The sequence below is a fragment of the Rhinopithecus bieti genome, unplaced genomic scaffold, assembly GCF_001698545.2.
Source record: "Rhinopithecus bieti isolate Rb0 unplaced genomic scaffold, ASM169854v2 scaffold_31823, whole genome shotgun sequence".
Taxonomy (NCBI): domain Eukaryota; kingdom Metazoa; phylum Chordata; class Mammalia; order Primates; family Cercopithecidae; genus Rhinopithecus; species Rhinopithecus bieti.
This window is the reverse complement of record NW_016814121.1, coordinates 1,778,965-1,799,728: the sequence shown is the minus strand read 5'-3', so window position 1 is coordinate 1,799,728 and position 20,764 is coordinate 1,778,965. Positions and strand designations below refer to the sequence as shown.

General features: G+C 41.9%; 1 protein-coding gene across 5 annotated transcripts in view; it reads right to left on the bottom strand.

Moving 5' to 3' along the window:
• The window catches only part of MED27 (mediator complex subunit 27), a 220,585-nt gene that overhangs the window by 72,261 nt on the left and 127,560 nt on the right, over positions 1-20,764 (bottom strand). For all 5 annotated transcript variants that reach the window (XM_017849942.1, XM_017849943.1, XM_017849945.1 and 2 more), the window contains exon 4: positions 6,903-6,996. In XM_017849942.1, the coding sequence (XP_017705431.1) occupies positions 6,903-6,996 (94 nt within the window). The remainder of the gene's footprint in view (positions 1-6,902; positions 6,997-20,764) is intronic.

Genomic DNA, 20,764 nt, shown 5'->3' with positions numbered 1-20,764 from the left:
AAATTGGAAAACCTCGAGGAAATGGATAAATTCACAGACACATACAACCTACCGAGATTGAACCATGAGGAAATCTAAAACCTGAACAGACCAATACCAAGTAACGACATTGACGCAGTAATAAAAAAGTCTCCCAGTAAAGAACAGCCCACGATCCAATGGCTTCACTGCTGAATTCTACCAAACATTTAAAGAAGAATTAATACCAACCCTACTCAAAGTATTCCAAAAAACAGAAGAGGAAGGAATACTTCCAAACTCAGTTTATGAGGCCAGTATTACCCTGATACCAAAACCAGACAAAGACACAACAAAAAAAGAAAACTATAGGCCAATATTTCTGATGATTATTGATGCAAAAATCCTCAACCAAATACTATCAAAGTGAATCCAACAATACATTAAAAAGATCATTCATCATGACGAAGTGGGATTTATTCCAGGGATGTAAAGATGGTTCAACATACGCAAATCAGTTAATGTGAAACATCATATCAACAGAATGAAGGACAAAAACCATGCGATCATTTCAATTGATACTGAAAAAACATTTGATAAAAACCAACATCACTTTATTATAAAACCTTCAAAATCTGGGTATGGAAGGAACATACTTCAACATAATAAAAGCCATATATGACAGACTTACAGTTAGTATCATACTGAATGGGGAAAAACTGAAAGCCTTTCCTCTATGATTTAGAACTTGACAAGGATGCCCACTTGCATCACCGTTATTGAACATAATACTGGAAGTCCTAGCTAGAGCAATCAGACAAGAGAAAAAAATAGAGGGCATCCAAATTGGAAAGGAAAAGGGTCAAATTATCCTTGTTAGCAGATGATATGATCTTATATTTGGAAAAACCTAGACTCTGCCAAAAAACCATTAGAACTGAGAAACAAATTCAGTAAAGTTGAAGGATACAAAATATACAGAAATCAGTAGCATTTCTATAAGCTAAGAGTGAACAGTCTGAAAAAGAAATAAAAAAGTAATCTGATTTAACAATAGCTACACATAAAATTAAATACCTAGGAATCAACTAAACAAGAAAAATATCTCTACAATGAAAACTATAAAACACTGATAAAAGACATTGGAGAAGACACAAAAAGATGGAAAGATATTCCATGTTCATAGGTTGGAAGAAACAATATTGTTAAAATGTGCATACTACCCAAAGCAATAAACATTCAATACAAGCCTTATCAAAATACCAATGATATTTTTCACAGAAATAGAAAAAAAAAACAAACCCTAAAATTTACATGGAACCAAAAAAGATCCAGAATAGCAAAAGCTACCCTGAGCAGAACAAAACTGAAGGAATCACATTACCTGACTTCAAATTACATTACAGAGCTATAATAACCAAAACAGCATGGTACTGGCATAAAAAGACGCATAGATCAATGGAAGACAATAGAGAGCCCAGAAACAAATCCATACACCTACGGTGAACTCATTTTTGACAAAGGTGCCAAGAGCATACATTGGGGAAAAGATGTCCCTTCAATAAATGTTGCTGGGAAAACTTAATTTCCATATGCAGAAGAATGAAATAGACCCCTATCTCTCACCATACATAAAAATCAAATACAAATGGATTAAAGACTTAAATCTAAGACCTCAAACTATGAACCTATTACAAGAAAATGTTGGGGAAACTCTCCAGGACATTAGTCTGAGCAAAAATGTCTTGAGTAATATCCCATAAACATAGGCAACCAAAGCAAAAATGGATAAATGGGATCACATCAAGTTAAAAAGCTTCTGTACAGCAAAGGAAACAATCAACAAAGTGAAGAGACAGTCCATAGAATGGATCTGCAATATTACGGAATTTGCAAACTACCCATCTGACAAAGGATTAATAGCCAGGATATACAGAGAGCTTGAACTCTACAGGAAAAAAAACTAACGATCTGACTAAAAAAAAGAAGACATACAGAATGGCAAAAACCCAGTTACAATAGCTTTTATCCAAAGACAGGCAGTAACAAATGCTGGCAAGGATGTGGAGAGAAGAGAACTCTTGTATACTGTTGGTGGGAATGTAAATTAGTACAACCACTATGGAGAACAGTTTTGAGGTTCCTCAGAAAACCTAAAAATAGAGCTATCATATGACCCAGCAATCCCACTGCTGCATATATACCCAAAAGAAAGGAAACCGGTGTATCGAAGAGATAGCTGCACCCCCATGTTTGTTGTAGCACTGTTCACAACAGCCAAAATTTGGAAACAACCTAAGTGTCCATCAAGAGATGAGTAGATAAAGAAAATGTGGTGCACATGCACAATGGAGTACTATTCAGCCATAAAAAAGTACGAGATCTTGTCATTTGCAACAACATGGGTGGAAATGAAGGTTGTTAAGTTATGTGAAATAAGCCAGGCACATAAAGATAAACTTTGTTATGTTCTCATTTATTTGTGGGAGATAAAAATTAAAGTAACTGAACTCCTGGAGATAGAAGGATGGTTACCAGCAGCTGAGAGGGATAGTTGGGGTGGGAGTATGGGGGCAGGACAGTGGGGATGTTTAACAGGTACAAAAGTAGTTAGTAAAAATAAGTAATCCTTAGTATTTCATAGCACAACAGGGTGACTACAATCAATAACAATTTAATTGTGCATTTAAAAATAACTAAAAGAGTATAACTGGATAACTTACAAAACAAAGAATAAATGTTTGAGAGGATGGATAGCCATTTACCAGGATGTGATGATTACATATCACAGGCCTGTATCAAAGTGTCTCATGTACCCCATAAATATATACACCTACTGTGTACCCACAAAAATTAGAATAAAAACTTTCAAAAAAAAGTATCCTGGTATATGCAAGAAAATGCTCATGCCAAAATTATTTATAAAGCAAAATTGTAAACAACCCCAGTGTGCCTTGGCAAGAGAAAGGATAAAGTGTGGACAGTCACAGGATGGACATTAGATGACAATGATCAAACTGCAAGATACGACCACCATCAGGGATACAGCTCAGAAACAATATACATAGTATGACACTATTTTTACACAGCTCAAAACTCAAGGAGGCATTATTTAGCGATACAGGCACATGTGGCGAACTGCATTTTAAAAATGAGAAGGGGGTGCCTCTCAGGGTGGAGATGACCACGGGTCAGGAGGCAGGGATTGGGGAGGAGCCATATTGGTTATGTTCTATTTCTCAAATTGAGTGATGAGTTCATGGGTTTATCTAAGCTTTATAATTTACATATACATTACATATATTCTTTAGTATATATCAAATTACATAATTTAAAATTTTTAAGAAAAAACTGGCCAAGTACAGTGGCTTACATCTGTAATCCCAGCACTTTGGGAGGCTGAGGCAGACTCATCACTTGAGCTCAGGAGTTCGAGACAAGCCTGCCGTCTCTACAAAAAATACAAAAATTAGCCAGGCATGGTGGCACACACCTGTGGTCCCAGCTATTCAGGAGGCTGAGGTGGGAGGATTGCTTGAGCCCAGGCGGTTGAGGCTGCAATGAGCTGTGATCACGCCACTGCACTCCAGGCCTGGGTGACAAAGTGAGAATCTGTCTCCAAAAAAAAACAAAAAACAAACAAACAAAAAAACAAAAAACAAAAACAAAAACAAAAAAACAACGAAAAAGGAAAAGAAAAAATCACCAGCCTGGTGCCTGGTAGTCCAAATCTTACTTGCCATGAGCATGAACTGTCCTCAGAGACAAGAGAAGCATAGCATCCTGGAGGCTTGGGGAGATAGGGATAGGTGTCCTGACCGCACAAGCCCAGGAAACAACTTCCTCCAGTTCCTACTTGTCAAATGAGCACAGTTGGTGCTACCTACCTCGAGGGCCACAGTGGGCATCAGATGAGATAAGTGCTGCGTAAGCCACAAGCCTCTGTCCACACAGACGTTCACTGTGTCATACAGACGGCTGGTTCCTCTAGGGAATTACTTTCCCTCCACTCCTTGCAGTTCTGTGGGGCTGCCAAGGCCTGACTCCCCCATCCTCGGGGCTCAGGGCAAGGAGCAACGGCAGGCTAGGCCAGCAGGAGTGTTCTTCCCAGATTGTATGCACAGGGATGGAAGGCAGTTCATATGGAATCATCTGGGCCATGGGGCCCCCTAAAAAACATTGTCCTGATCTTGTTCCTGACATGCCTGGAGCTACTCTGGTTTTTGTCCTGCCTGGCAGGTCAGCTTCATCACGGAGTCTCATGCACCTGGCACCATCAAATAGCAAAACCCAAACCAACTCTTTCCTTATGTGAGTCAATCAGAGTTGCTGTTGACCGCATTCAAGGAAGCCTAGCCAATTCCGGAGGCAATGCCTTTTTATTTCAAAAGCACAGGTGCAGTTCGGACATTTGCCAAGGGAGGTAAAGGAAGGTGTCGGCTGAGACTGCGCAAGTGCACCCTGCTTCAACGGCCTCCTAACTGGTCTTTCCCCATAGCCTTCCGGAACACACTGCATTCCCGGTTAATTCAATTTATTCCAGATTCATCTCCAGAAAACACTTTCAACTCTTGCCTACACCTCCTGCCTACAGTCTAGGCCCCAAAACTTTACCAGTGAAGTCCAGGGAACAGGTAACTAGTAGGTAGTGGGGGAGGTGGCATCTGTTGGTCCTGCTCCCCCTCCAGGTAGGAATTCCCGTCACCCACCTCATGATGGATGTGGTAGGAGTGAAAGCCTAGAGATTTGCCATCTCATAAAATTCCAACTTCTAATAGTAAACGCCAAACGCAGGCATTATGTTAAAAGTACGATTAACCCCGTGGCAATCTGATTCTGAATCAGATCACCTACTACTGTTCCTGTAAGTAAGCACCAGCTTCTGTGAGTTCCTGTGTCGCTGAAGAAAGATAACAAGTAGGCACCTAGATGCACATGTCTGAATTAGCGGGGGTGGATGGGTGTTGGTGGTGGTAAATAAACTGGGCATGTGAAACGTGATTCTTGCCTTGAATTGAGTCCCTAAACTTTCTCATCAGTCTATTAGGACAGAAGCTCTATGGGAAAGCAGGCGAGGTCGACCGTCACTGTGAAATACATGCCTGCCTTCTCAGGTGGAAGGAACTCATCTGCATAGCCTGTTTGCCTGGAATCTTGTTCCCTCTGCTCATTCCCTTCAATGCCAGTCCCACCCTCGTCATGAAATGGGAGCTCAATGACCCAGAAATAATTTGAACAAACCTATTTCACTGAGGACGCATTCATTTCTATCTTCATTAACTCTTTGGGACCCTGTCAGGTATGCTGAGAGCAGGATCTATGTTTCAACTGCTGGGTCTGGGGTATCTTAAAATCTGGGCAATTTGTACATTTAACTGAGAGAGACTTTTTTTTTTTGGAGACAGAGTCTCGCTTTTTTGCCCAGGCCGGAGTAAAATGGCACGATCTCAGCTCACTGCAACCTCTGGAAGCAGAATGTATTTTGTGTTCTGTAGACAGATACATTTTATGTGAAGAAAACTGTTTCCCTTTTCTATGAAAAAAAACATAGCATTATCTCCTTTTCTTTATGTTTTAACTGAAAGAAATTTTTTAAGTAGCATGTTATCCAGGTGGATGTCACTAATTTTTTTTCCCCACAAATGAAGTAAGAAACATTTAACAAGCCCAGATCTTTTCCTGTCTTAAGACCAAAACACACATGCACACACAATGTTCCCCTAAGATGAATGGGCTGGAGTAAATAGTAACTCATCCTGGGTGAATGGCTATTTATAAGATTTCACACAAGTAAAATGCTAAAATATGGGGAATTCACACTAGGCTCCAAAGCAGCAACAGCAGAATAGATGGAAAAAATACCCAGTCCTGAACCTTAGCTCCCTGACACCCACTGAAACCATCATTCTTATTCAATAAACTTATCTGCTTTTTTATAAAATGTGGTGGTTCCTCAAAAATCTGTGTTCAGGGAAGTATTCTTCAAGCACATACAAGTGTTATTATACAAACCACTAGAAAAGCTTCTCATCATTGAGGTCTCTATGACTTCCTAATTAATAATATAATGTAGCATTTCTATCCCACTGTATTTCCAAAACACACCTGTCTTTGGTGAATTCATGCAAATACAAACATCCACCAGGAGATGATGAGGTGATGTGTTCAGAGCAAACCATAATCAGAAACAGCAAAACCAGAAGTCATCAGTCACAAGTCTCAGAATACTTTCTTCAAATACATAATATTCTGGTTTTGTATGAAGAGAGCGTTTTCTTTAGCAGGATCCAACAGTTGAGCATCACTATTGTCTACTATACTTCTTTGGGGAAAATAGAAAACAGATTCACCAAAACATTGGGAGGTTGCATGAAGCGACTTAAGGTGAAATGGTCTTACAGTGTCTTTCCTCTCTGGTTAATTCTTACATGGGATCTGCAATTTTGTTCAAAAGCGAGGGTTCAATGTGCAGATTTTTTTTTTTTTTTTGAGACGGAGTCTGGCTCTGCTGCCCAGGCTGGAGTGCTGTGGCCGGATCTCAGCTCACTGCAAGCTCTGCCTCCCGGGTTCACACCATTCTCCTGCCTCAGCCTCCCGAGTAGCTGGGACTACAGGCGCCCGCCACCTCGCCCGGCTAATTTTTTGTATTTTTTAGTAGAGACGGGGTTTCACCGTGTTAGCCAGGATGGTCTCGATCTCCCGACCTCGTGATCCGCCCGTCTCGGCCTCCCAAAGTGCTGGGATTACAGGCTTGAGCCACCGCACCCGGCCCAATGTGCAGAATTATTAACCTACAGATTGCCAGTAAGGAAATATGTTATTCACCATCAAATCGGAATTTAATCCCCATTCTATAAATCCTACAACACAGGACCAGAGAGTTAACTGAGAAGTCCATTTTTTTTTCCCCCAGCATCCCTACAAATCAGTCAAGCTCATCTTACCAGAAGCATTGCTGATGTTCCATTGGGTCTGGATAATTGGATGGACATTTCAGGAAACATCCTGTCAATGCGGTTGATCACATCATCAACATATCTAAGTGGGGAAAAAATAAACATGTGTGAACTATGACTCCAGTTAAGAACTACAGATTAATAGTATTCGAAAGACATTGCTTTTAAATGTAATTTTAAATCATTATAACAGAGTTTTAAGAAGGCAAATAGGATTAGAAACCTTTTTGTCTTTACCTCTGTATGTCCAGATAATGTGTTTTTAATGCTAGTTCTTGATTTTTCATTTTAAGGCACAACTATTAATTTTCTTCTATAGGAGGTCAGAATTTAGCTGTGTCACCTGCTGGGTCACTGGGCTCCAACAACAAGGCCCCCTCCCTTTGTCCTTCCAGTCCAGGGTGGCAGCAGTGTCCTGCTGTTACGCACCTCTGGGCTGTCTTACTGTCTCATCAGGTTTCTCCTCTGAATCACTGGAATAACCAATTCCCGGGATTAAATTCCTTTTTTTTTTTGACAAAAACTTGCGTGACAATTGCTGTGTCACCCAGGCTGGAGTGCAGTGGCGCGATCTCGGCTTACTGCAACCTCCGCTTCCTGGGTTCAAACGATTCTCCTGCTTCAGCCTCCCAAGTAGCTGGGACTATAGGCACACGTCACCACGCCCGGCTAATTTTTGTATTTTTAGTAGAGATGGGGTGTCACCATATTGGCCAGGCTGGTCTTGATCTCCTGACATTGTGATCTGCCCGCCTCGGCCTCCCGAAGTGCTGGAATTACAAGCGTGAGCCACCACGCCCGGCCAATTCCTTCTGTTTTTAAATACCTGAAGTCATTCCTGATCTCCTGGTTGTGCTCTAATTCAAGTTATATCACAATTTTTACTTAAATCAGTAGTCTGTGATTATATTCTAAAATCTCTGCATATATTTTTAATAGCTGAGCTACATGGTAGCTCATGACTACATTTATTTACTTATACAGCTTTCTGTTTTCTTGCATTTCTATTTTGCCTTTCCTTTTTTTCTTTTTTTGAGACTGAGTCTTGCTCTATTGCCCAGGCTGGAGTGCAGTGGTGCTATCTCAGCTCACTGCAACCTCCGCCTCCCAGGTTCAAGCGATTCTCATGCCTCAGCCTCCCAAGTAGCTGGGATTACAGGCGCCCACCACCACTTCTGGCTAATTTTTGTATTTTTAGTAGAGACGGGTTTCACCATGTTGGCCAGGCTGGTCTCAAACTCCTGACCTCAAGTGATTCGCCTGCCTCAGTCTCCCAAAGTGCTGGGATTACAGGCGAGAGCCATGCACTCAGCCCTGTTTTGCCTTTTCATTTGATTAGTTTTCTATGTATCTGTTACAGTTTTATTCCTAAACTCTCTACCTGACTCTTACTCCAAACATATCAGGCAAGCTATCAGCTTCATGTTTTCCTTGGAGATATTCCACCAAAAGGAAATCCTCTGTTCTTATAGCCCAGATGAAACCTGTATCTCTTAAGGTTTAATAATAATTGAGGTCAGTGACATTAAGGACTGAGCATGAGAACTGGCACATATAAAGGACTCAAAAATTGTAAGTGCCCTGATTGGTAGTTCTACCACTTACACCATAGGCCAATTCTGCAAAAATGCCCTCTCTTACTGGGATAAATTCTTCCCTACAGTGGTAGCACATTGTGAAGACATCAGCCCATAGCACCGAGTAGGGTCTGGCTCAGGTCCTTCGAGAACAAAATCATACAAGAATTTGTGTTCACCATCCAATCACATTGGACACAAAGAGGATGTATAATATAATAGCTGACATGTAAAACTATCTATTAAGGATTTTACATTGGATTTCATATCCATTGGCTACGACAAATTAAATTACATGTCCATTAAGTCAGGGACATATAAAAGGTGTATTCTCTTGGGGTAAGAGGGAGATTAGTTCTCTGTTCACAACATGAAAAGATTTTAGTTTGAACCTGGGGATCATGAGAGATAGCAGAAAACATAATGCCATTTGTTAAAAAGCGAACATCACATGCCAGCTCTGAAAGTCAGAAAGCGACCCTCCCTATTCTCTAAGGAAAGCCTATCAGGTTTTCCTTAGAGAATGTGATGTCGAGTTTTAAAACTTTAAGCTGAAGAAGGAAGGGGAAAAATTAGAGAGGGCCCCATGGTAAACAACGATAACAGTAAGCAGACTGCAGCAGAGATGAGTGAGAAGGCGTGGAGGTGCACTGAAGGGTATTTGCTCCTGGAGAAAAGAAGGCCGAGGGAGACTTTGATATTCTTCAAGTACATGAATGGCTTTTATGAACTCAGTACCAAACAGCATCTCCCATCTCTCGAAAGCACCATACTGTGAGGATATGGCACCAAAAAGTGAACTTGCTCAGAAAGAATGAGAGGCACTTCTTAAAGGCAAGGCCCCATTCTGCTGAATTTTTTTTTTTTTGTAGATGGAGTCTCCCTCTGTTACCCAGGCTGGAGTGCAGTGGCAGAATCTCAGCTCACTGCAAGCTCCACCTCCCGGGTTTACGCCATTCTCCTGTCTCGGCCTCCCGAGTAGCTGGGACTACAGGTGCCCACCACCACGCCGGCTAATTTTTTTGTATTTTTAGTAGAGACGGAGTTTCACTGTGTTAGCCAGGATGGTCTCGATCTCCTGACCTCGTGATTCACCCGCCTCAGCCTCCCAAAGTACTGGGATTACAGGTGTGAGCCACCGTGCCCGGCCTCTGCCGATTTTTTAATGGTTTAATAAACAATCTTTCCTGGATGGCTAAGACACAGGCTGACCACACATCATGTCCTGTGGTTCCTTCTAGATTTACAGCATCATGACACACAATCTTGGATCTAAGCTTAAATGCTACAAAAGGGGTGAGAAGTGAAGAGAAGAGGAAATGAACTCATTTTTCATCATTGCCTGACGTTTCTTGAAATGGTGAAGGCACATGACGAAAACATCATGCCTAAAGTTTATACCAGGTCACTGGAAACATTCCTGCATGTATATACTTCTTTTCTAAATCTATACGTGTGGTTTAAACCCAGTTGCTTCCGACTCAGCAGGAAGCAAACATCCACTGTCCTGCGTGAATGGAGGTCATTGCTAAGTATATGCTAATGGGAAGGAGGATAGGCGATGTCTTCTGAACTGATCCTCAATCAATAGCCATCATAGCTCTGGACAGCAGAAAGCAGATGAATATGCAGATCTTCAGCACAAAGGGAACATCATAATTTGCTTTCCCTTGTACCTTTCACCTTGAAGGCGTCAAGATACATTCTGGAAAACTAGTTTCCTTAGGAGGCTAGAAAAATAAAGAAATGAGGTGGGTTAAGTGATGATCCCAGGTCAAGCAAAAAGCCAGAAACCAAGCTCAGTGTGTAGATTTCTAGAATTCCATGCCAACTACCTAACTCTGCTTGCTTTTAGTAAGGGCCAGAGTTCTAAATGGGCAAACAAAGGTCCCTGGCCATTTTTGATTCCTTTACTGATGAGATTTTTACCTCTAAGAAAAGGCAATGGCAAAAGAAAAATAAGTTCCTAGGGAAAATATCTGCTGTAGGCACAGGTAAGTGAAGAGATCCAGGTGGGTTTCGTTGTTCTTGTCTTCTTGTTTCTTCCCCAACCCGTGACCTTAGACAAAGCTCAGCAAACTCAAAGACTGTAGGAAGCAAAAATGCATTTTCAGGAGATTGTTTTCCATTCACATGCCTAACACAAAGGAGATGCAAATTTCTTTTCTACAGGTGACATTATGTATTTGCCAAAAAGGGAAAGAGAGAAAGTCAGCTGCATCTTTAGCTGAGGAAAACAATGTCTAAATTCGCGAGGCAAAAATCAAAACACTTCATTTTCAAACAGACCCAACCTTCGAAACACAAATCAACCACTAGTGACTTGACAGAAATAAGGAAAGCTTGGAGGCTCAAATTAAAAATCTAGAGACAAAAATGACACTCTTTTTTCGCTGAGGGAGGGAGTGTTGGTATGGGAGGTGGTCTCTGGCAGTACTCTCCGACTGTTGCCTCCCAAGACAGTGAGCACTGCTAGCGTCTGCAGCGAGCTCTGCAGTGCGGCGCCCCACTTTGAGAGCAGGGCTAAGGACAGGTAGGAACAGCGTGCTCCCCTCCTACACTTCCACCATATGTTACACTCTGTTCTGTGGCAGAATCAAATTACTTTAATTTTTACCTTTGGAATATAGGCAAACAAGCAGTAACACAGCAGTGGTGACTAGTTTACACTTGAGCAGACGCGGCGCGGAAAGACATTAATTTAGTGCCAAATTGAGCAGTGAGTCACAATTTGCACATATCTGTCAACCTGTTAACAGGGTAATAACTTGGAAAGACTGCTGTTCCTATTTACATTACAGAAGCCTTTCAAAAATGGAGAGCTGCTTGGTTCTCCTTCTTGAAGTATTTGGTCAATGAGCTGTCTTGATGGTCCAAGAACTGGGCTAGAAACACAAACTTCTAGAAATTACAGATTCAAATCAAGGTATGATCCATAACTTCAGTATGTTCAGATAGAGAACGAACTTTTAAACAACCAGAGCATTCTGTTTCCCTGTCCTTTGCCCCAGCTGCGGTCAGACTCTCAACGGTTTCCAACCCATTTTTTCCCAGCCCAACACAACCATCTCTTCCTGAAGGACAGCTTCAGTCTCAACTGCCTCAACATCTCCACTGCATCAGAAACAATCCAACCATTCTCAAATGGCTAAAATGGATTTCAAGAGCCCTATACTTTTGTTCACTTCCAATTTTCTTCAAGTAGCCCAGCTTGCTCCTTTCAATGGCCTTAGTCTGAGAACTAAAGAACACCAGGACCTTAGAGGTCCTCTCATCCACTGTCCCCAAGAATTTAGGGTTTTAACAGCATCTCCAACAGGTGGTCTGCATAAATACCCCCCCATCACCACCTCATGAGGCAACCCCTTGCATTGTTTGACATCTGATTGTTTCCAATCCACTTACTAGTATCTGCACCCAATCATCCTACTTTAGCCTTTAGAATGACACACAAATATTTCCTCCAAAACCTAAAGGCTTTCTGGGGTCCATGAATGGACTTTATAAAAGACTGCTAGGTTTTCTGATTTCTTTCATCAGTGGTTTTTAGTCTTTTTTCTTTGAGACGGAGTCTCGCTCTGTCACCCAGGCTGGAATGCAGTGGCGCGATCTCAGCTCACTGCAACCTCTGCCTTCTGGGTTCAAGTGATTCTCCCTCCTGCCTCAGCCTCGCAAGTAGCTGGGATAACAGGCACCTGCCATCACGCCCGGCTAATTTTTGTATTTTTAGTAGAGACAGGGTTTCATCATGTTGGCCAGGCTGGTCTCCAACTCCTGACCTCAAGTGATCCGCTTGCCTCTGCCTCCCAAAGTGTTGGGATTACAGGTGTGAGCCACTGCGCCTGGCTGGTTCTTAGTCTTTCTTGGGTCACAGATCCCTTGAAGAACGTATGAAAATTAAAACACATGTCTGTATAACATTTTATATACACACTTCTGCAGTTCACAGACCTTTAAAGTCCACAAGTATCCCTGTTCTAGCCCTGTTCTAGAACTGTGGTCCCTGGTTTGCTTTTTTGTTCTTTTCTGAATGGTTAACTTTTGTTTTCAATAAAGCTATTTTATTAAAAAATATATATTTATATATTTGTTGCAGCCCAGAAGTGAACATAACTGAAATGGCGTAGGGAGTACAAAGAATCTACTAATTCTTATCATCTTTAAATCATGTTTCTGTGATAGAACTGTGGGCTAGTTTTTGTTTATTTTTTAATTGACAAGTAAAGATTGTATATATTTATCATGTACAACCTGTTGTTTTGAAATATGTATATATTGTGGAATGGTTAAATCAAGCTAATCAGCACATACACTGCCTCACATATTTAGCATTTTTTCATGTGTGTGGTGAGAACACCCAAAATCCACTGTCTTAGCAATTTTCAAGAGTATAATACATTATTATTAACTATAGCTACCATGTTATACAATAGATCTCTTGAATTTATTCCTCTTACCTACCTGAAATTTTGTATCTTTTGATCAGTATCCCTCCCCAACCCCCACACTAAGCCCTTGGTAACTACCATTCTACTCTCTACTTCTATGAGTTCAACTTTTTTAGATTCCACATAGAAGCGAGATCATGGCCAAGTGCGGTGGCTTATGCCTACAATCCCAACACTGAGAGGCCAAGGCAGGAAGACGGCTTGAGCTTAGGAGTTCGAGATCAGCCTGGGCAACATAGCAAGATCCTGTCTCTAAAAAAAAAAATAAAAAATAGCTGGGTGTGGTGGTATGTGCCTAAAGTCCCAGCTACTTGAGAAGCTGAGATGGGAGGATCGTCTGAGCCCAGGAGTTCAAGGGGGCAGTGAGCGGTGATTGTGCCACTGCATTCCAATTTGGGTGACAAATAAAACCCTATCTCTTAAAAAAAAAAAAAAAAGAGATCATGTAATATTTGTCTTTCTGTCCCTGGCTTATTTCATTTAACACAATGTCCTCTAGGTTCATCCATGTTGTTGTAAATGACAAGATTTCCTTCTTTTTCAGGCTGAATGGTATTCCACTGTGTATATACAACACATTTTCTCATTCATCCACTAATAGACAGTTAGGATGATTCCATATCTTGGCTATTGTGAACAATATTGCAATGAACATAGAAATGGGGATGTCTCTTTGACACACTGACTTCATTCCTATGGACATATACCCAGTAGTGGAATTGCGGGGTCATATGGTAGTTCCAGTTTTAACATTTTGAGGAACCGCCATACTATTTTCCATAATGGCTGTACTAATTTACAGTTCCATCAACACTGTGTGAGGTTTCCCTTTTCTCCACATTCTTGCCAACACGTATCTTTCGTGTTTGTTTTTAAACACCTGCCTCTGACTGTTACTCATCCTTCCAACAAAATCAAAGACCTACCTCTATGACTTTAGAGGTCATCCGATTGGGGTAACCACTTTTGCCCTCTAAAGCCACATTTCTCATGCTTGACACCCATGTCCTTGTTTGTATAAGCAAAGGGCTTCTGACTTTTTGTATCACTGTTAAGGCACAGCTCAGTGGTGAACTAAAATCTCAAGTCCTAGGAGGGCCAAGGGGACCCTTCGCTCCAGCTGCAGTGACTGTTACAGCCTCATCTAGGCTTCTTCCACGTCCCTGAGCAGGCTTACTCTATCTTGGACACTGTGCACACTCTTTCTGGAAGGTTCTTCTCACAAGTATTCTCACCCCCGTGCCTGGGTCATTCCTACTCATGCTTCCATCTTTGAGTTTCATCTTAAATGATGCTTCCTCAGGGAAGTACCGTCTCACACTTCCCTTGGCACCCCATCAGTCAGTGTATCCCATTTTATCTCTTATGATACTTTTAAATTTGCTTTGTGCTCCTGTCCCCTTTGTCATTAAATAATTTTTTGAGTGACTATTTAACACCTAACTCCCCTACAGAATTCTATGGGAACCTATGACTGTCTTCTTTGATGCTGAATCCCAGCATCTTGCCACAGTGCCTGGCACCCACTAAGCATGCTTTAAATATTTCCTGAATGACTAGACTGTACATTAAAAGTAAGCCACATAGACCCAAATTAGGCCATTATAAAACAACTACAATGCAAAGTTCTCTTTAGCAGAGGAAGATGTGAGGTGTCAGGGGTTCATTACTTAGCCATCAAAAGTCACCAACAACAGCAACCAGAGAACTCCACAAAACAAACCTCAAAGAAAGCCGCAGAGATCCTTTATAGTCTTTCCGCTTAATATGCAGCTACAGAATCCCTGCATCTGTTTTAGTAGAAGCTCAGTGCCTCTTAGAAGCAAAACCTTCTAAAGAAGCACACTGTTATTGACATGCCAATTTTAAAATGTTGCTTTTAATGAACTAATTAATTCTGCAAAACATTAGTACAAAGATGCATGCTACCAAATTGGGATTACAATACCAAAATGATAACAAAACAGAATGTGGAAGACATTTCTAAAGATATCGCCTTTGCAAAACATTAATTTTTTACTCCACACATTCAAATACATTGCAAACTATTTGTTATTAAAACCTTAAAATAATTTACTGGACAGATGGCTTAGTTCTCTAAAGACTGACCCCCTCCTCAAAAGAAAACACACACACACACACACACACACACACACAACAAATCTGGGCCCTAGCCAGTGATCCCATGTTAGTGTGATGCTTAGCAGCTCGAGCTGGATTTAAATAGCACTTACCCCACACAATGTGTAAAATACATGCTGTTCATTTTCTCCACCCGTACAAAATCTAAAAGTTAGGAATGCATATGTTAATAGACCACCTTTTGGGGAAAAGGGTAATGCCCAGTAGATACCAAGAAGGGAATCATTTGCACAATCTGAAAATGATTTAAGATTTCCCTCCATACCTGTCTGCAGTGATGAGACTGAGAGGCCTTTGGCAGTGGGTGGAAACAGACGGGGGCTTGTTTAATTACTTCAGGAGATGAGATTGACTGAAACTACGACTATCGATCTCGAGATGCTGGAGAAAGAGATTGGAAGCTTAGTCCAATTTGCTTACTTCTCAGATTTATAAAATGTTTATATAATGGCTGTGAAAAATTTCTGATTATTTGCTCAAGAAAATCAAAAATACTTTCTAAACTGTACAACCAGGCCGGGCGCACTGGTTCACACCTGTAATCCTAGTACTTTGGGAGGCCAAAGCAGGAGGATCACTTGAGGTCAGGAGTCTGAGACCAACATGGCCAATATCGTGAGACCCCGTCTCTACTAAAAATACATAAAAATTAGCAGGGCATGGTGGCATGTGCCTGTAATCTCAACTACTCAGGAGGCTGAGGCACGAGAATCGCTTCAACCCAGGAGGTGGAGGTTGCAGTCAGCCAAGATCACACCACTGCACTCCAGCCTGGGCGACAGAGACTCCGTCTCAAAAAAAAAAAAAAAAAAAAAAAAAACAACAACCACCACCAAACAAACAAAAAACAAAACTGTACAACTAAAAGCAAGACTAGATGTACTGCAGGCAGAAATAAACACATTAGCTTAGATTTCCACAAAGTTGCCCTTTGAGGTCATGGGTATGTCATGGACTAGAACACGTGACAAATATCATCATAAATAGAATTATTCTTACACATGATTTAGCATGATTTAGAGAAGAATTGTTTACTAGTCCTACAGTATCTATTAATAAATATTTTTGAGTGCCTACTCCTCAACAATGACTGTGTTCTAGGAATGATATTAAGTACTAAGGATAGAAAACAATTATGGCAGCTGGTGCACAGCAGGCCTTGTGAGAGGGGAGGATGGCCGGGGCCCGAGCTTGGCCTTCCTGCTAGAGGAGGGCGAGTGACAGAGCAGGCACTGTTTTCCAGTTTTCAAAGCACTTTTGCACCCTGTGCCTCACTCGATCTCTCACCGACTCTGGGAAGTAAGCAGGGCAAGCAGTAAACTCCTGTTTTACAAATGACAGAAAAAAGAAGTCTAAGTGACTTGCCCAGGAAAACACTATGGCTGAAAGGCAGAGCTGAGCCCAGAACCCACGTCTCTGGATTCCCCATTCTAGGGCTTTCTTACACATAGCAGTGTTTTTATCAGGTCTGTGAGGATTCCTTGGAAAAAGCAGGTTTCACTTTTGTCATTCTTCAGGCTTCTCATAAAACAACTGAGAAATCTTTTAGCAGTGTAGTAATAAAATGAAATCAATTGATGGTTTTCTTTCTTCCCAGTCATTTGGTAAATACTTTGCTGGGATTACAGGCTTGAGCCACGGTGCCTGCCCCCACAAAACATTTAAGCAACATATTAAGTTTTGGAAAGAATTTTAATGTCACTCTACATCTACCTGCTCTGCAAGCCCTTACATGTTTTACGAGACAGAAAAAAAAAAACAAACAAACTCCTAATAATGAAACACCCACATTAAGCCTTCCAGCAACACCAATTAACGATAGTTATTAAATCAGCCATTTCTGTCAGATTTGGTGAAATGGCGCTTGGAGCTCAGATAGGCAGTGAACTGAGACGCAACAATTCACATGGAGTGAAAGCAAAGCAACCTGTGGGCGGCAGACATTCAACCAGGAGCTGGCGAGGGCAGATGATGCCTGCCTTCCCACATTCCAACGGCTTTCCCTCCCGTGCCCAGGTACGGCTGAGGACTGTCACTGTGGCACCTCTTGGCAATGCTCGGATGTGGTGACTGCTTCCAGTTACTCAGTTTGTCGCACAGGTGTAGAACCATTATTTCATGTCCACTTGATTTTTTTAACGTCCCTGAGAATGTACACGGTAGATTTCACAAAAAGAAACGCCAAAGAGAACGATCACAATCACTGAACGACTTGTTCTAGCCATAACCATACATTAAAGCAAATGCACACTCAGAGTCAGAAACAGTCAACACATCTGAGGAAACGGCAGAACCCCTCCTGGGACAAACACGCTATTTGTTTGACAGTAAGTTTGATCTTCATTCATCAGACGATCAACTCCTTGAGGGGAGAGTCTGAGGCTCACGTCTTTAATTCCTGCAATAATTCTGCACATAATACATACTCAATAAATGTGGTGAATGGGACTGATTTAAGTAGACTGACACAAAGAGAAATAAAGATCCCAGAGTAAACAGAATTTTGTTCTGTAATTGTTTCTCCTACAAGTAGTAAAAATTTCTGAATCACGAAATGTCACCCAACAAAGTGAACAGACACTGAAGTTGTGCCCCTACTCCCCCCCTTACTGACGGCACTACTGTAGGGCAGTTGGGTTATAAAGCGGGACTGAGATGATGACAAATGGAAAATAACTCAAACAAAAAAAAGACCTTCCTGGGCAAGGTGCCTTGGCTAGAGCTCCAGGAGTTTTTCCCACCTCAGGACTCATCCCCCAACCTCTTAAGTGAATTGTCTTCAGGTGTCTGCTGAACGGAACCTTCAGTAGAGAAGCCTTCTCCAAGGCCCTCAAATGCACACCAGCCAAGTGTCATCAATCACGGTATCCTTCCCCTGTTCTTCATAGTACACATCACAGTCTATCACACATATCTGGGGGAATGACTGTTTAATGTTTACCTTGCCCACTAGACTGATAACTCCACAGGGGGAAGGCACAGGCCATCTTTCTCCCTGCCATCAGCCCCCAGCACACTGTCCAGCACACAGCAGGCTCTCAATAGACAACTGACAAATGAATCATGCACATGGAGTCCTTACAACTACATTTAGCACAACAGAGTCTGAAGCTGGGGCTTAGGAATCACAGGGACCTGGATGTTCAAGTTCTCACAGTGCCCTCATCTTGGACAAGTTACTTTAACCTCTCTAAGCTTTGGCATCCTTATCTGTGAAATAAGGATAACATCACAATCCTATTCACATAATCATTATGAGAAGTAAAGGAGTGAACACAGCACATAAAGCACTTAACACAAAATAGACAAATAATGGTATTAGCTGTTCCTTTTATGTGTACAAACACTGTCTTTTTCTGCACGAAAGGTTAGGAACTTCTGTTTGCATCTACAGAAATACAAAGCCTCAAAAACTTAATTGCAGCCATGAAAACACCTCGAAGCATGAGCTTTAAAAGTAGGGATGTTTTTTCAGGTTTCTGGTTCATTTTACTACATCAATGCATTTCAGTTAGTAAGCACAGTTCTTTTCATTATTTTTCTAAGAAGGCCAATGACAGAGTGGACAGACTGTTCATATTTGGCATGATCCTGAAACGACCTAGTCAGGAAGTGGGCTGGAGTAAATGGATCTGGCTTCTAGAATAGGGACTATGCTGGAGAGCTTTTGTTTGTCCCTCTGCCATCCCGCACTGTGCCCCAGGAGGCTGGGCTACACACAGATTACAACAACAAGCCTTTTTGCTCTGTGGCTTCCAGCTGTGTTCTGACCAATACTAGGCACTGGCTGGAGACTCAGAGGGCAGGAGAAGCACGAGGCCAAGGGTCCTTGTCCTTGAGGGCCAGCTGTGACAACTCAGTAACAGCAAAACACCAATGACTCCAATCCCACAGCAGGAAAGGTCTGGTTCATCCCACTATTCAGCAGAGGCACCAGCAGCAAAGAGACATGGACTGGGGGGAAGCAGAAGTCACCCACGACCAATGACATCACAGACCTTGTTACTGGTGGCAGCGGGGCAGCAGCAGCTATGTTTCATGTTCACTGTTTCTCCACCCCCCGCCCCACTACCTTATGTAAAGAGCACTGGGTGGGAAATGACCAGAGCCTTCACCCCCTCCAGACCCACCCTCTCCGCAGTGGTCTGTGCCCAAAAAGCTGACCCACGTGGACTGCATCCACGGGCTCCTTTGCCCTCTGGCTGAGTTTGGCCAAAGGGAGATGTGGAAGGTGGAAAAGCAGCGAGGTCAGGGTATTTATCCTGCCTGCCAAGTCCCCAGGAACTGGCTGCATCCCTCATCATAGCTCTGTCAGGATCCCTCTCCACACAGTTCTCTCTCTCTCACTCTGGGCTCCAGTAACTATGCCCTTCTCTTACCCCTGGGGGAAGGACAGTAACAGCTCCACCCATGGGCACTAGCCCAGGTGCTGCCCTAGTCCCCTATGGGTTCCCTATACACTGCCCACACCTTTGGAAACAGTCCCTTTATTAAAGTCTCCTCAATCTGGAAATCGTTCCCTTGGACAAATTTCTTCTTAGAACAAAAAGTTCTTCCTAAATAAAACACATGACATTAAAACCAACCCTGCTAGAGTAAGAAACATGATAAATTGAAGAATATTTAAACCAACTGAAGGTAACAGTGATATAAATATTCTAGATTAGTAATGAAACAAAATTTATATGCACTCTGCTTAACTGAACAACATTCATTTAGTAATTTTTCCCCCTGGAGTATTTTAACTGTGGATGTGGCTAGTTTAGAAATTTAAGACATCCAAACAGGATAATGGAAGCATCTGCCTCCCTGAGAAACAGGTACCCCAGTCTGGTTTTCTGCTGCCTCTCTTATTTCCCCTTCCTTTTTTTTTTTTTTTTTTTTGAGATGGAGTCTCGCTCTGTCGCCCAGGCTGGAGTGCAGTGCGCAATCTCGGCTCACTGCAAGATCCGCCTCCCGGGTTCACGCCATTCTCCTGCCTCAGCATCCTGAGTAGCTGGGACTACAGGCGTCCGCCACCATGCCCGGCTAATTTTTTTGTATTTTTAGTAGAGATAGGGTTTCACCGTGTTAGCCAGGATGGTCTCGATCTCCTGACCTCGTGATCCGCCCGCCTCGGCCTCCCAAAGTGCTGGGATTACAGGTGTTAGCCACCACGCCCGGCCTTCCCCTTCCTTCTTAAAGTGCCCTGGCACCTCCAAACTGCAGCCACAAAGTAGTCCTTCTCGGGCCACTCCAAACTTTGCTATTCCCTTTAAGTTTTCTGTCAAATTCATATTTGCAGGTGTGAATTTGCACAAACTAACAGTTTCCAAAATGTCATACACATAAAAGTGGTTTTAGGTGATATACGGATGAACATTTTTCATTTCAATATCTGTACATAAAGAACAATATACAACTAGCAAATAAAACCTGTGATTTCATAGATATCATTGCTCAGTCATGGTACCACAGAGGCTAGGCTTTAAAAAATTATACAAATATTATACAAATTAAAATTAAAATTATATTATTTAATAATATTAAAAATACTATACAAATAATAGAACCGCTAACCAAAGGTTTTGCAAAAATCCTACAGTTGGGTTGCAAATGACTGAGTTTATTAGAAACACTATCTTACAGGAAGGCAGGTAATTACACAGCTTCATTCCAAAAGCTTTTGCCTTGTTCGTAAATT